At 40.0% G+C, this 14,575-nt stretch overlaps 1 protein-coding gene across 1 annotated transcript in view; it reads left to right on the plus strand.

Annotated features, from left to right (window-relative positions):
- TTC39B (tetratricopeptide repeat domain 39B) overlaps positions 1 to 14,575 on the plus strand; it is a 134,518-nt gene that overhangs the window by 87,772 nt on the left and 32,171 nt on the right. The window contains exons 7-11 of the mRNA XM_062208220.1: positions 2,662 to 2,729; positions 5,660 to 5,724; positions 9,448 to 9,553; positions 10,838 to 10,903; positions 13,569 to 13,677. Coding sequence (XP_062064204.1) covers positions 2,662 to 2,729; positions 5,660 to 5,724; positions 9,448 to 9,553; positions 10,838 to 10,903; positions 13,569 to 13,677 — 414 coding nt within the window. The remainder of the gene's footprint in view (positions 1 to 2,661; positions 2,730 to 5,659; positions 5,725 to 9,447; positions 9,554 to 10,837; positions 10,904 to 13,568; positions 13,678 to 14,575) is intronic.

Here is a 14,575-nt window from a genome sequence, read left to right on the forward strand (position 1 = left end):
CATATTGATGAGAGAAATACTGAATTATTCCCATATTCAAGACATCTTGAAAATAGATGATATTATATTCTTATATTTTTATAAGGTCTTTGAGTAGTGGTACTTTAGGAAATCTGGACTAAGGTAGAAAACTACTTTTTCTAGCTGTTATAAAGTAAACTAGCTGTGGCTGTAGCCCGTTCTGAAATGCAAGCTTATTTAGACTTTATACCTAGAGGCTGTGCTAAACTAGCATTTCACGATTCCTGAAGATACTTCCATTAGTGGACCAAGGACTTTAGAATTATGATGTAGAGGTGTTCTGGTAGGCACCTACTTGGAAATTTCCCGTGGCTAATTCTGAGAAGCAGCCCAGCATGAATCCGCTGCAGTGAGGGAGTAAGTCTTTTATAAATTAAGCTGCATTTTATTCTTAGTGAGTTTGGCTGTCATTGCAACCCAGACTTTGTGTTCAAGAGAGCATGTCAAAACATTGTAGCTTTAGTATGCGATTTGTTTTTCCTCTTGGTGATTTCCATTTATATTCTTTAGTGTCTAGTTCTCTGCACAAGTGTATTTTGTTAAAATGTTCATGGAACACACTCCTGTCTCATGGCTGACTGCTGCTTTCTGAGCTTTTACCACCAAGCACTGACATGGGCTTGGGACAACGATCTAGTAAAAGCGGCTAACACTTATCAATGGCTGATGGATGGGTTTTCTCGGGTGAGTTTCATATTGCCTTTAAAAACAGACTTTTACATGCAATACCTAGGATATGAAAGGGATTTAACAGGAAGAAATGATACACATGGAATGCAGAGTTCAAATTCTCATGTCTTCCACCTTTGCCTTCTTGTTGCATCCTTTATACGGTCTTTGATGTCATCTTGAGCTTAGCCCTGATCTGCTCCCTCCTCCTGCTCAGATCTCTGCAAGGACCCACTGCAGTCTACTGACTACACTGAAGGGCGTTCACCTTTCCAGTTCTGTGTCCCCTCCTCTCTTGATCTCCCTTGTGCTTCGGTCACAGGAGCCCCGCTGGACTCTCCCTGACAGTGCTGCAGGCTGGCTTGATCCGTGCCTGTCCTCCCTGCAGGGTCCCGGTGCCAGAAGTCAACACTTCTGAGCAGACTTTCCAAGTTAACCAGTTCCTGACGACTCTCATTCTGTTACAGAGTTTTCATGGAGGAGGGTATTTGGGTGACATTGTACAAGTGAAAGTGACCTGTCTGTGTCCCGCTGAACACGCTGAGAAAATCCAGCGGCTCACACAGGACCGAGACCCTTGTTGATGCAGCCGGAATGGCACAGGCTGTAACTCCTCAAGTTTTGCTTCTCTTGGGTTGGGCCCCATCTGTCTGTGTGCCCTTGGGGATCTTAGCTGCCTCATTGCTTCTTTGTGAATTAAACATTTGGAATACAAGCATGCTAGTAGGAAGCTGACCCAATTTGTGAGCTAGTGGGTTGATGTGTCTGGTGGGGTGGCATCTTCTACATGTGCAGATGAAAGAAGGCCTTGATTCTTACCTCATTTGATTGAGCAGCGTTCTTGATAACATGGAAATACCCTATTTTTCAGCCACTTACTTGGTACAAAACTGCTTTCTGTTTTCTGAGCTTTTACCACCAAGCACCAACATGGGATTGGGGCTATGATCTAGTAGAAGTAGCTAACATTTATCAAGTGCGTACCCCACAGAGTGAGCCCCACGGGCAGGGCCTTCCGTAATCCTGCTGCTGGGAGGTGGAGATGTTCTCAGTGGACCCTATGAAGGGAGAAACCAGCAGAGAGGGGTTGGGTAGCTTGCTCAGGGCCCCATAATAGCTAGGGCGTGGCAGAGGCTCTCCTCCACTCTGGGGAATCAATACCCCAGGCTCATTTTCTTCAATAACATACCCATTTGCACCCCGCAAATAAAGGGAGCATCTGCTGATTGTGTTTGGGCAAAGATAGGAGGCAAAATGTGTCTCCTTTGTCTCTGCAAGCATATTGAATTATTTAGGAAGGTAGGAGTGTCTGTTGGGGGCTCCATATGTCCCTGGCATATGCGTAGCTTTGCATAGACCCTTGCTGTGGGTGCCTTGTTCTTGTGTGAGACATCTGAATGATCAAATCAGCTCCAAACTGGATTCGTGCTTTCTTTATGTCATCTTCTGTGAGTTGGGAGGAATCCTGACTTGGACCTGCAGGGCAGTGCTTTTGCACAGAACTCTCTAGAGTTGCTGCTTTCTCTTCGAGAAATTGCCGCAATTGTCACACCTTCCTATTTTTAAAGCTGGCACTTTTTTAGTTTTCTTCAACCTTTTATAAAAGTGTTAAACTTTCCTGTTGCTGTTACGTTAAAAAAGTAAGTGCTTGCTCTTTCTAAAAAGCGCTTTTGAATCTTGACTTCCTCCTACGAGCTGAGTTTGGGTTTCTGACGCCAAGTGCCCGACTCTTTGCAGAGATGTTTGAACGGGGCCAAGGATGACTTCCCCAAACATTTCACACTTCCCAGGAAAATCCTGCCCAAGGACTCGGAACTGAGGTTATGGCCCTGCTTTTATGGCAGGACCATAGCAATCTAGGTTTTTGTATCTCTCATGGGCTCATTTATCCACCCGTCTTTTCTGAACATTTCAGAGCAATTACTGTGGAGGTGGGATTTTCTTTAATATAATTTTATTTGTTTTTAATAGAGGAAATGCATGCCGAGATCTGTTATGCCGAGTGTCTCCTACAGAAAGCAGCACTCACGTTTGTGCAGGTAATGAACATTTGGTTTAGATTCGTATTGGCCGGGAAGACTGCCAGGACCGCGTAGATAAATGTGCCTCTTTTTATGTAGGTGCTTTAGTTCTTTTACCTTATAGTGGTAATGAAACGTGTTTGTTATTTTGGTCAACTTTGGCCAAGAAAAGACCCCAGAGAGCTGGATTTCACTCACGGGCAGTTGGAGTCCATTTTGAATTGTAGTCTACTGTGATTCCATTTCCTTTCAGAGAAACTGCCACACCTAATTTTTAGAATGCTTCTTTGCCTGAAAGCTGTGAGATCATTCCTCTTGGGCTAGCTAACCATGGAAGGCTGCCCACAGAGGGGGCGGGGCCCAGCTACAGCAGGTGTCCTTAACCCTTGACCCTCCCCTCTTTCCATTCCCTTCCCCGTATGCTTCCACAGAGCTCAGTTACGCATGCAAAGATAGCCACGCTTGTCATGCATACTTCAGATTTTACTTTCCTCCTCCTTCTATTTTCATTCCCCATTCTTGCTTTTATATTTTCTCTTCAAAGGGCGATTTTTAAAAGTCACTAAATCAAATGGCAAAACCTTTTCTTAAGCAGTATTTTAACTTCACCCCTAGGAACTGTTCAATGTCAGTACTTTGCCTCTGGCTCTATATCTTCCAGTATTTAAACCAGCTTTTTGTATCATGCTCTCATGGGTGGAAGTGATGGCTACCATGAGAGAAACTTGAGAGAGAGACTGAAAGGAGGCAGAAGAAAACTCAACTATAAAATGGAGAAGTCTTCCTCAATCTCAGTCTTTCAAGTCATTTTGGAAGTTGGCTTTTCTCTTCTCCTGGAAGATGGCCTCTTAGGTTGGTTTCCAGTTTAGTCTAATCACTGTGGTCCTAAAACCTTACACATTGTAAAGGCTGGTTGATCGCAACAGTCTTAGTGCCTTCGTAAATATAATGATAGTCACAGAGGCCTAACCTTCCTTCTGACATGTTTTCTGAAATGGGGATTTGATATCAGGTCTGGAATCTGAAGGTTTATTTTATACTTGGGGACTTGAAGTTAAACATCTGAGAGCTATCCATGGTTTTCCCCTCTTCTCCATGCCCCCATCTCTTGTCGCCTTCATGTTCATGCTGCTTTCACCTGTTGAAAGTTTCACAGCCCATCTCGTCCTCTCTGTTCTGTCATTGCTCCAGCAGATGTGCTGGTCAGCTCTTGCCCATGCTGTTTAGCAACCCGGTGACGCTACATCTTGAATCTCTTTTGCCTCCAGCTCATTCTCCATTCTGCAATCACGTACCCTTTCAAAGATGAGATGTGCAGTGTTGTTTCTCTGCTTCAGAATTTAGCAGTAGCACTCAATGGCTTTGGCAGTGTTCGTAGCAGAATAGCACAAATGGGGGAGACTTTTTAACATGGAACTGATGCCTCCCTCACTGATTTACGCTACTCCTCCCATTACAGGTGTCCTAGGAAGCTACTGGCAGGGTGTGGTGCATACTTGGCATGGGTGCTGGTGGCTTTCTTACTCATTGGTCAGTCCATTCTTTGTGGTAGATTCTTTAGCAGAGATGGCCAAGCACATCATCATTTTAATCCTTCCCTGTCTTTCCACCTGAATTTTCCTTTGCCTGCAAAGTTCACATCTGTTTTGCCTTCCTCCACCTGGCCATTGTGTAATCATTTTTTGTGCTCTAAGCACCAATGCTTCTAGTGAGCTTTCTTCTCTCCATGCCCTGCTTGTTGCTCCCATGATATCCTGTGCATGTCTTCATCCTTGTGTGTGCCTCCATGCCGTAGCATGTGATTGTGCTTCGTCTGCTTTTACATTTGGGTGCCTGGTGTACAATAGGCATGCAAGAAGTATTTAATGAATCATGAAATGAGATACTTTTTTTTGAGGCAGATAATTAAGAAATTTCTTTCCTGGTTGATATTAGAAGGTGTATAATCATAAGGTTACTTAAAATAAGATGATAAACATTTGAGTTGTATAGTAAATTTTGCATCTGTTGGTCCTTACAGTAATTAGAGTATTAATTAGATAATTATTGAAATATTTATTAAACAATTAACTATTGAAGTATTTATTAAATGATTAAGTATTTAAGTAATTGATGAAATTAGTAAACAAGCTTCAGTTTTCTCTTGCATTCAGAAGAATGCTCAAGTGCATGGAAAAGAAATAGCAGAGCATCTTTCTGAATGCTGATAGACCAGAAAAACATTCTTCTTAGAAATGCAAAACATGGGGCTATACATTAGCACCATCTACCAGAGTAGCTTCCCATAAGCAACTATTATATATAATTTATGAGGATACCTTGGGGATTCTTGAATGCTGACTTTGAAAATGACATTCATCTAGGCCACTGACTTAATTTTATGGTCATTGACCATCAGGCAAGGAGAAGTAAAGTGATTTTTCCCCCTGAAACCACATTGCATGTTAGTAACAAGCCACTTCAGAAACCAGACCAGTTTGTTTTGGCCTGGAAATGTGGATGAATGAAATTCACAATACTAAGTATACAGTCTACTCAAGCCCTAGTGGTAGAAGAGCCATGGTCCCATTTATGGGCTGTGATAATCTGAAATGTTTACCCTTTGAGTAGATCTTTAAGGTTAACCATTTTTGATTCTGTTTGAACCAAGAAAAACATTGCTCAGTAGATGATGCTATTTATTAAAGTAGGTTTGATAGTATGGCTTTTAGTTGGTAAGAATTACTTCATTAGTGACATAGGGTAATGCAAGGATTTTGAAAATATTTTCATTTTGTTGATTTAACTTAGAAGAAAAAAAGTCCCCCCCCAAATAAAAAGAATATGTTAATTTAAAAATTATGTTATAAAAAATTGGATTTTTTTTCTAGTCACACAAATATGCAACTGTAGAAACAGTTTCAGTGTTTTTGCCAAGTTATCTAATTATTTAATTGAATTATTTTCAGGATGAAAATATGATCAACTTCATCAAGGGTGGACTCAAAATTAGAACAAGTTATCAAATATATAAGTAAGTTAAAAAGTAAGATATGGCTTTTAAATGATTATTGTGCTGTATACCATTTGGATCTTCCAAATTCTCATAATCAAAGTATGGCTAGGGTTTTAAATTTGGTGTTAGTAAAAATGCATTCGGTTTTTTGGCTGAGTATGTATTCTGTGCCACAGGACAGCAGAATTTAAGTTTAAGTACAGTTTGAAGAGCAAAGCAGCTGAAAGGATAGCTAGTAAGGTAGCTACTGATTATATAACCTTAGATTCCTCCTCCCGAGGACCACTGAAGAGCCTTAAATGACAGGTGTGCCGTTGGTCCAGGGACTAGAGCAGCACCGCCCGACAGATCTTTTTGCAGTAGATGGAAGTGTTAATTAAGGAACCCATACTGTGGTTCATATCTTCTGTATCTTTACTGATTTTTGTCCTGTTACTCTGTCATTTAATCAGAATGTTAGAATCTCTGAGTTTGGAGTCATCTGTTTCTTCTTAATTCTGTCAGTAGTTGCCTCATATATTTAGACTTCCGTTGATAATTGTTCTGTCTTCCTGATGGATTAACCTTTTTATCATTACAAAATATCCTTATTGAACTCTGATTACTCCTTGTCTTGAAATCTGTCTTGTTTGATATTCATAGAGTTTCTTGTGCTTATATTCAGTCTTTTCATGATGTATGTTCTTTAAGCCAATCTTTGTTTTCAGATTGAAATTGCATTTCTTATAGATGCATATAAGATGGTTGATCCGTTTGCACTTGGGACTGCCATTTTGCTTTTTCTCTTTGCTTCTTCTCTTCCTCCCCCTTCATCTTGTCTTTCTGCTTTATTAAAATTTTAAAACATTCCAGGATAATCCCGTTTTGTCATCTTAGCCATTTCACTCTATATTTTGTCTTTTGATGGTGGTGCTCTAGTGATTACAGTATCCATCTTACTTTATCACAGTCAGTCTTGAGTTAATATTTTACCATGGCACATAAAATGTACTCCACTGCTATATTTATCATTTTTTGTATTCTTCATTCCTGTTTACTTTCACTCTGAAGAACTTCCTCTGTTGTGTATATATACTTTCAAAAAATTCTGTTTTTATTTATCTGAAAATGACTTTTGCCTTCATTTTCAGGGATGTTTTTGTTAAGTGTAGTATTCTCTCATTCTTAGCCCTTTAAAACTGTCCTTCCATTGTGTTAGGGCATCCATTGTTTGTGACCAGAGAGCAGTTTTCATTTGTATTGTTAGTCCCCGATAGCTGATATGTCATTTCTTCTGACTTCTTTGGAGAGTATTTTGTGTCTTTGGGTCTCAGCAGTTTATCTTTGATGTAGCCACCTTTGTGTCATTTTGAGAAATTTGTGGTCATTATTTCTTCGTATTTTCTCTCTGCCCATTGTTACTCTTCTCCTCTGATACTCCAGTTACACATATTAGCCTGCCTGGTTTTGTTCAGTAGATCACCAATGTGCTGTTCACTAAAAGCATCTTTTTTTTCAGAGTGGATATTATCCCAACATCTGGGTCATCTTGAGTTTCTTTCTCTTAACTGCTATTTCCTTTGACAGTATATCATGTTTTTCTGTTTATCTTCATATCCAGTTTTCTTTCTGTGACACATAAGTTATTGATACCTCATGGAGACTCCAGATTCTGTTATGCTAACTCTGAAGGTGCTGATTTTAGTTCAAGGAGCAGTTAACTTGTACCCAATGAGCAGCATCTAAAATCTCTGCTCCATTGTTTTGTTCCTTGTTCGGGCTCTTCCCACTTCAGCTTGGAGTCTCTCCAGTACTCACATACTTCATGGGTTGGCTAAGAATTTTAGTGACATGGTATTAGTGTTCCCTTTCTCTGTGATTCTTCTATATTTGGAAAATTACCCATTACCTTACAGCCACTCTGGCAGCCTTAAACTCTGTACTCTCATCATATAAGCTAATAAGAGTGTGGCTTTCTGTTTGAGTTCCGGTTAGGATTGATAGGATTGGGGTGTGCTTTCAGGTGAATAGCCATATATGAGGATCCTTCAAAAGTTCATGGAAAATATATATTTTGAAAAAAAAGTGCATGGATTTCAATTTTTTGCACCAAAATGCTTATCTTTTAATTCTATTTTCCATGAATTTCTTGAAGTCCGCTTGTACGCCTTTCCTGTTATAGAACTGTTTTGATTTCTTTCTTAATTGTGTTTAAATTTTGATGACTGCAAAAGCAGTCAACACTTTAACCTTCTTTTAATATCTTCAAAAAATATTTCAACAAGAAATCTGAAAACAGGATGTCAGTTTCCAGAAATCTAACCACACTTTCTGGATTTTGAATGGATGAAAAATATATGAAATAATTTTGAATAAAAATGTACTCTTAAAATGTGAAATTTTCATTCTGCACCTCATCAGTAGTGGCAATGTATCTATAGATTAGCCCTCCTACAAATAACAATTATAAACTGAAAAACATACAAAATATCTATTTAAAATTTATTTCCAGGCACTAGAAAGTGAAGAGAAAAATTCAGAAACATGAAAAGAGCTGGACTTTGAAAGAAGGGAATAACTCTTGAATGAATTTTATATTTATGAAAATACTTCCAAAAGTTCATGGAAAAGTAGAATTTAAAAAGTTATTTTGATGCAAAAATACACATTTTCTGTGAACTTTTTGAAGACTCCTAGTATATTCATTACTCTTTCAAAACAGCAGAGACACTTTTATTTTTATTTATATAGTATTTATACATTTAAATATTTAACACTCATTTTATACATATTTATATTTGTTGAAGTGCTTATTTTAGTGAATATTTAATATTTATAGAATTATTTTAATAAATATTTAATATTGAAATATTTTAAATAAATACTTATGTGGAAAGTTGAATTTTTATTGAAGGAAAAAACATTAATACAAAGATAAATTCCATATATATTTAGTATTTTAATATTTTAAAAGACTATCAACAGAAAATATAGGAAAATATTTTTACAATCCTAAAATAAAAATGCCCTTAAACTTTTTATTTTTAAGTTTTTCACTTTGAGGTAATTGCGGAATTATTACAAATGGTTTCCATATAGCTTTCACTAAGATTGAGGTGAAATGTGTTTGCCTAGACTACATCATAAGTGAAGTTGCATGCATTATATAGTTGTATCACACCAGGTGATACCTGACATCTAATTATTACTTATTACTTTTTTTTTTTTTTTTTTTGACAGGCAGAGTTAGACAGTGAGAGAGAGAGAGACAGAGAAAAAGGTCTTCCTTCCGTTAGTTCACCCCCCAAATGGCTGCCGCGGCCGGTGTGCTGCGCCGATCCGAAGCCAGGAGCCAGGTGCTTCTCCTGGTCTCCCATGCGGGTGCAGGGCCCATGCACTTGGGCCATCCTCCACTGCCCTCCCGGGCCACAGCAGAGAGCTGGACTGGAAGAGGAGCAACTGGAACAGAATCTGGCGCCCCAACCGGGACTAGAAACCGGGGTGCAGATGCTGCAGGTGGAAGATTAGTTTACTGAGCTGTGGTGCCAGCCCCTTATTACTTTTAAAAAATATATTTGTCAATCTGATAAGCAATTCCCAGTTGTACCCATTTTTATATCTTTGTCATTGTTTTAATTTCTGTTTCTCTGGTGAACTATTTGTCTTTTGACAGTGATGTGAGTCGGAAAGAGAAAAATAGAGAAGAAAGTGAGAAATGATTCGTGGTCAACTTAACGCTGTAACTTTTCTTCTTCACTCCAGGGAATGTCTTTCTATTCTGCATGTAATTCAGAAGAACAAACTTGAGCAAGAATTCTTCTATGAGTTTGAAGGGGGTGTCAAGCTTGGTACTGGGGCCTTTAATTTGGTAAGGAAATGATTTTATGGAAACCAGAAACTTTAGTAGAAGAACTTAAAGGTTTTCATTGGCTGATCTAAGCCTCATCCTGAACCTCTAACTGGTCTGATTGACAAGTGGCTAGAACAGGAATTTTTTTTTTTTTTTTTTTTTTTTTTTTTGCATTGTGGCCCCTCTGGAGGCTCTGGCCAGTATGTGTTGTAAGTTAATGCTCATGCTCAGAGTAGCGCTGACTTGTATGGTATAAAGGAACCACATAGCAATCTGAATGGACTATTAGGCTTGGAATACAGTTCCATTTCCATGTGAGAAATATTTTTGCTAAGATAATGGCGGCTTTGAAATTGGAAATCGGTGAAGGAACCATAAAGCACAGGGAGTGGTATTTGGTGATCTCTAGGGAAGTGAGGAGTTGGAATGGAAATCTGTCATTTAATGAAATTTTGATATCTTATTAAGATTTGACTGGCATGGGTAAGAAAATAAAGTGGTAAAGAGAACCGTACACACAAGTGCTTGTGCTATGGTGGCCACTTTGTTCATGAGTCTGTTGCGTGATGACTCGGTGGCTGGGGTCACAGACTGACTGACATCCGTGGACTGGGTTGTCCTACCTACTTGGGGATTCAAGCCCTTCTCAGCTGAGGTCACTCTTAGGTGAAAATTCACATGGGACACAAATATCTTCACATTTTCTCTCCATTCAGGGACATCTTTCCATGCATCTCTCCCCAGACTCCTTGTCATCAGGTTTTGAATCATGCTCCTCCTGTGTACCTAATCATCTGGCCAGACCCCGGGCCATACTCCATGGCTCTGCATGTCATTGCACACCTGGCCATGCCTCCTGCCATGCACAGGGCAGAGCCGGGTGCCCTGACCAAGGTTCTGCTCACAGGGAGACTTTCCCTTTACTGCTCTCCATCAGGAATTTCCCAGAGAGGGGCTGTCCTCTTGGAGTGGTGCCTGCATAGCACACAGACTACAGCTTTTTGAGAGAAGCTAAGGGAAACCTTTTCTGGAAGTGGGTACCCAGGGGTGCCTCCCATCACTCTATCATCTCCCATGAAGAAACCAGTGTTCTTTAGAGAATCTGGGAAAGGCTAAGCTCCTTTTTGCCATTATTTTTTTAAAAAAATGTTTTTTTAAGGCTCCTTGTCTTACAAGAAATCAACTACAGTATGCGATGATTGTAATATCAGTTGGTTTAAGCTTGTTTCTTTTTTATATTTGTCTGCACTTAGATACACTAACACATAAATGAACGTGGCTTTTTTTTTTTTTTTCTAACAGATGCTGTCTCTTTTACCAGCAAGAATTATCAGACTGCTAGAATTTATTGGATTTTCTGGAAACAGGGTACATATTTAATTTTATCTTAATTTTAACAGGCAAAAGAAAGTATCTTTGACTAATTATAAAGGCATTGCCCTGGGTCCTCAGAACTGCAATACTTATTGGCAGTTTGTTTTCAGGACAATAAAAAGCCATTAGTCTGTGATCATATTTTTCAGGAGTGAGATGTGTTTTCTCTGTTGAAAGTTAAAACTTTTCATCATTGTTACCAAAATTCTGGGGTTAAAATTATATTTTAATAATACTGATGTTTACTGGATCTTTATACCATGGTGTGATTAAAACATATTTTCTTGGGGCCAGCGCTGTGGCATAGCAGGTAAAGCCACCACTTGCAGGGCTGGCATCCCATATGGGGACTGGCTTGAGTCCTGGTTGCTCCACTTCCAATCCAGCTCTCCTCGATGGCCTGGGAAAGCATTGGAGGATGGCTCAAGTCCTTGGGCCCTGCACCCGCGTGGGAGACCTGGAGCTTCAGATCAGCACAGCTCTGGCCATTGCAGCCATCTGGATGAAGACTCTCTCTGTGTCTCTTCCTCTCTCAATCACTCTCTCTCTCTCTCTTTTTCTCTTTTTCTCTCCGCCTCTGCCCCTCGGTAACTCTGCCTTTCAAATAAATACATAAATCTTTTAAAAATACTTTCTTAACATTTTTAAAAAAGATTTTTTAATTTGAAAAGCAGAGTTATAGATAGAGACAGAGACAGAGAGAGAATGATCTTCCATCCATTGGTTCACTCCTCAAATGACTACAGTGGCCGGAGGTGGGCCAATCCAGAGCTGGGAGCTTCTTCCTGGTCTTTCCTATAGGTGCAGGGGCCCAAGCACTTGGGCATCTTCTATTGCTTTCCCAGGCTATTATCAGAGAACTGGATTGGAAGTAGAGCAGCCGGGACTTGAACCAGTGCCCATATGGGATGGTGGCACCACAAGTGCTATTCCATAGCACAAGCCCCACCTTCTTAACATTTTAACTATCCCAGAAATATCTTCTCTACAATGAAGAAATTAGGCTAAGTTTCTATGTCTAATATTTTATGATTGTAATGGATCAAATAGCATGGATCAAGCATAATTACAGTATTTTGGATTTCTATATATTTTACAAGTTTCCCTGTAAAACTAAGAGAGAAATTTGTTTTCCGTGAGTGAAATTTCTGTATGGTTATTGTTTTGTCCTAAGTTTAAAATATCTATCAATCACAACACTCAATATACCTCATGGGAACAGCTGTCTGTTAACCAAGAGGGAGATTTTGAGGAATAGATAGAATGGGTACAACAAAGTGTGGTTTTTCTCCTGTTTATTCCACTGTCCATGTTGTTCATAAGTCATTGTATACTTATGGCCACCCTTCTCTGTGACCATTTGTCTTCTACCTTGCTCTTTTAGTGGTTCCAAATTGCTTCTTGAACAAAGTCTAACTATAACATGGACCCCATAACCTGATTCTTTTCTTTTTCTTAAATCTGAGATTTAAATAAATTTATTTGTTTGAGAGGCAGAGAGAGAGGGAGAGCTTGGATCTGCTGGCTCACCCCTCACATGCCTGCAGGATCTGTGGCTGAGCTAAGACTGAGGCTAGAAACCAAGAACTCACTGCAGGGTCTCCCACGTGGGTGGCAGGAGCCCACTCACTGAAGCCAACACTTCTGCCTTTTGGGTTCTGCAGTGGCAGGAAGATGGAGTCCATAGCTGGAGCCAGGATCTGATTTTGACCATTGTTCCCTACCTGACTACCCATACCTTTTACCTTCCCAGAACTCCTGGTAAACTGGACCACTGGTTATTCTTCAGGCGGATCCAGGATATCTTTTTGGATGTCTTCCCCAGCTTCCTCCCAGTTAATGTTCTCTTGAGAGCCTTTCCATCTATCAGGGCCAAGATAAATGCCTTTTATTCCACAGAGCATTCCCTGGTACCCCCCTAGTGAGGCACAAGTGTTTATAACGTTCATAGTCATTTATCTTCATATGGTACTCACCATATTCTAAGAAGACTGTGTGTTTGTGGACCAGCTTCCCTATTTGATGGAAAGATCTTTGAAGATGTAGAACTATATTTGTTCACAACCACCATAGTGCCTTGCAGGTAGATGCTCAGTATGTCTTAATGAATGAGTATTTTTATCAAAGAAATACAGCATTTCTGTGAAACTGCCTCATTCTTTCCCCTAGAATCGCGTGATATAGAGAGGGATTTGTGAGACTGTCATATCAGTTTACAAGGTAAAATTTGGGAGTGAGTGTTGTGGTGCAGAAAGTTTATATCTAATATTAGGATGCTTGGTTTGAGTCCACTGCTCTGCCTTTGATCCAGTTTCCTGCTAATGCATTCTGGGAGGCAGCAAATGATGGCTCAAATACTTGGGTCCCTGTGACTCTCGTAGGGGATCTGGATGGAGTTTAGGGCTCTGTCTTGGCTGTTACAAAGGAGACCAGCAGATAGAAGATATTTCTCTCTCTCTGCTTTTCAAGTAAATAAAAATAAATAGATAAACTTAAAAAAAAATACGTTTCTAGTTAGGCATTCCCTGTATTCTGACCTCTAGCAATACTAAGCCCCACCTTATGGAGGATAGGTATCCGTGAACTAGCACGTTAGAGCTTCTGAATACAGCCTTTCGGCCTTGTTGGGCTCTTCCTAAAGTGCATTGAATTCCCACAGGAGTTAGGCCTCCTGCAGTTAAGGGAAGGTGCCTCGGGAAGAAGCATGCGGTCGCCACTGTGCTGCTTGACCATCCTAGCTTTTCATACTTACATCTCCCTCATACTGGGTAAGGTCTGCGTGACATAACGCTTCACTCAAAGTTGGTTATCTTTCATCAGAGTAAGTAAACAGTTTAAAAATTATTACGTTTGTCATGGGGATGTTTGGCAGGGGAAATGACACAGTTTCTTTCCTTTTTTTTTTTTTTTTTTTTCTTTTTGACAGGCAGAGTTAGACAGTGAGAGAGAGAGACACATAGAAAAAGGTCTTCCTTCCATTGATTCACCCCCCCAAATGGCGGCTACGGCTGGCGCGCTGTGCCAATCTGGAGCCAGGAGCCAGGTACTTCTCCTGGTCTCCCATGCAGGTGCAGGGCCCAAGCACTTGGGCCGTCCTCCACTGCACTCCTGGGCCACAGCAGAGAGCTGGCCTGGAAGAGGGGCAACCGGGACAGAATCCAGCGCCCCGACCGGGAATAGAATCTGGGGTGCTGGCGCCACAGGCGGAGGATTAGCCTAGTGAGCCGTGGCACTGACCCATAGTTTCTTTCATTGAATATTTTTTATCTGCTTTCAGCTAAAGTTTCTGTACTAAGTTGATATGTTTTATCATATTCATGTTAGATTTCTTCTTTTGCTGTAAATTGCACTTTTGTCAAAATAAGCTAATTGTGCTGTTAAAGCCAGAGATTCCCATCAGAAGTCTCAGGCAGCCACTTTCATCCTTAAGTACGTGTCTATCCGAGAGCTTTCTTGAACTGAAGTCATAAGTGAGGTTTGCCTTTATTTTTTTTTTAATTTCTTAATGTAGAAATATTTTATTTATGGTATATACAAATTTCATGCATTTCACATATACAAATTTAGGAACATAGTGATTCTTCCCATCCTATCCTCCCTCCCACCCACACTGCCACCCTTCTTCCTCTCCCCTTTTTCTTTTCCCATTCTTATTTTTTTTTAACT

This window comes from Lepus europaeus, chromosome 12, assembly GCF_033115175.1.
Source record: "Lepus europaeus isolate LE1 chromosome 12, mLepTim1.pri, whole genome shotgun sequence".
In the NCBI taxonomy this organism is placed as follows: Eukaryota; Metazoa; Chordata; class Mammalia; order Lagomorpha; family Leporidae; genus Lepus; species Lepus europaeus.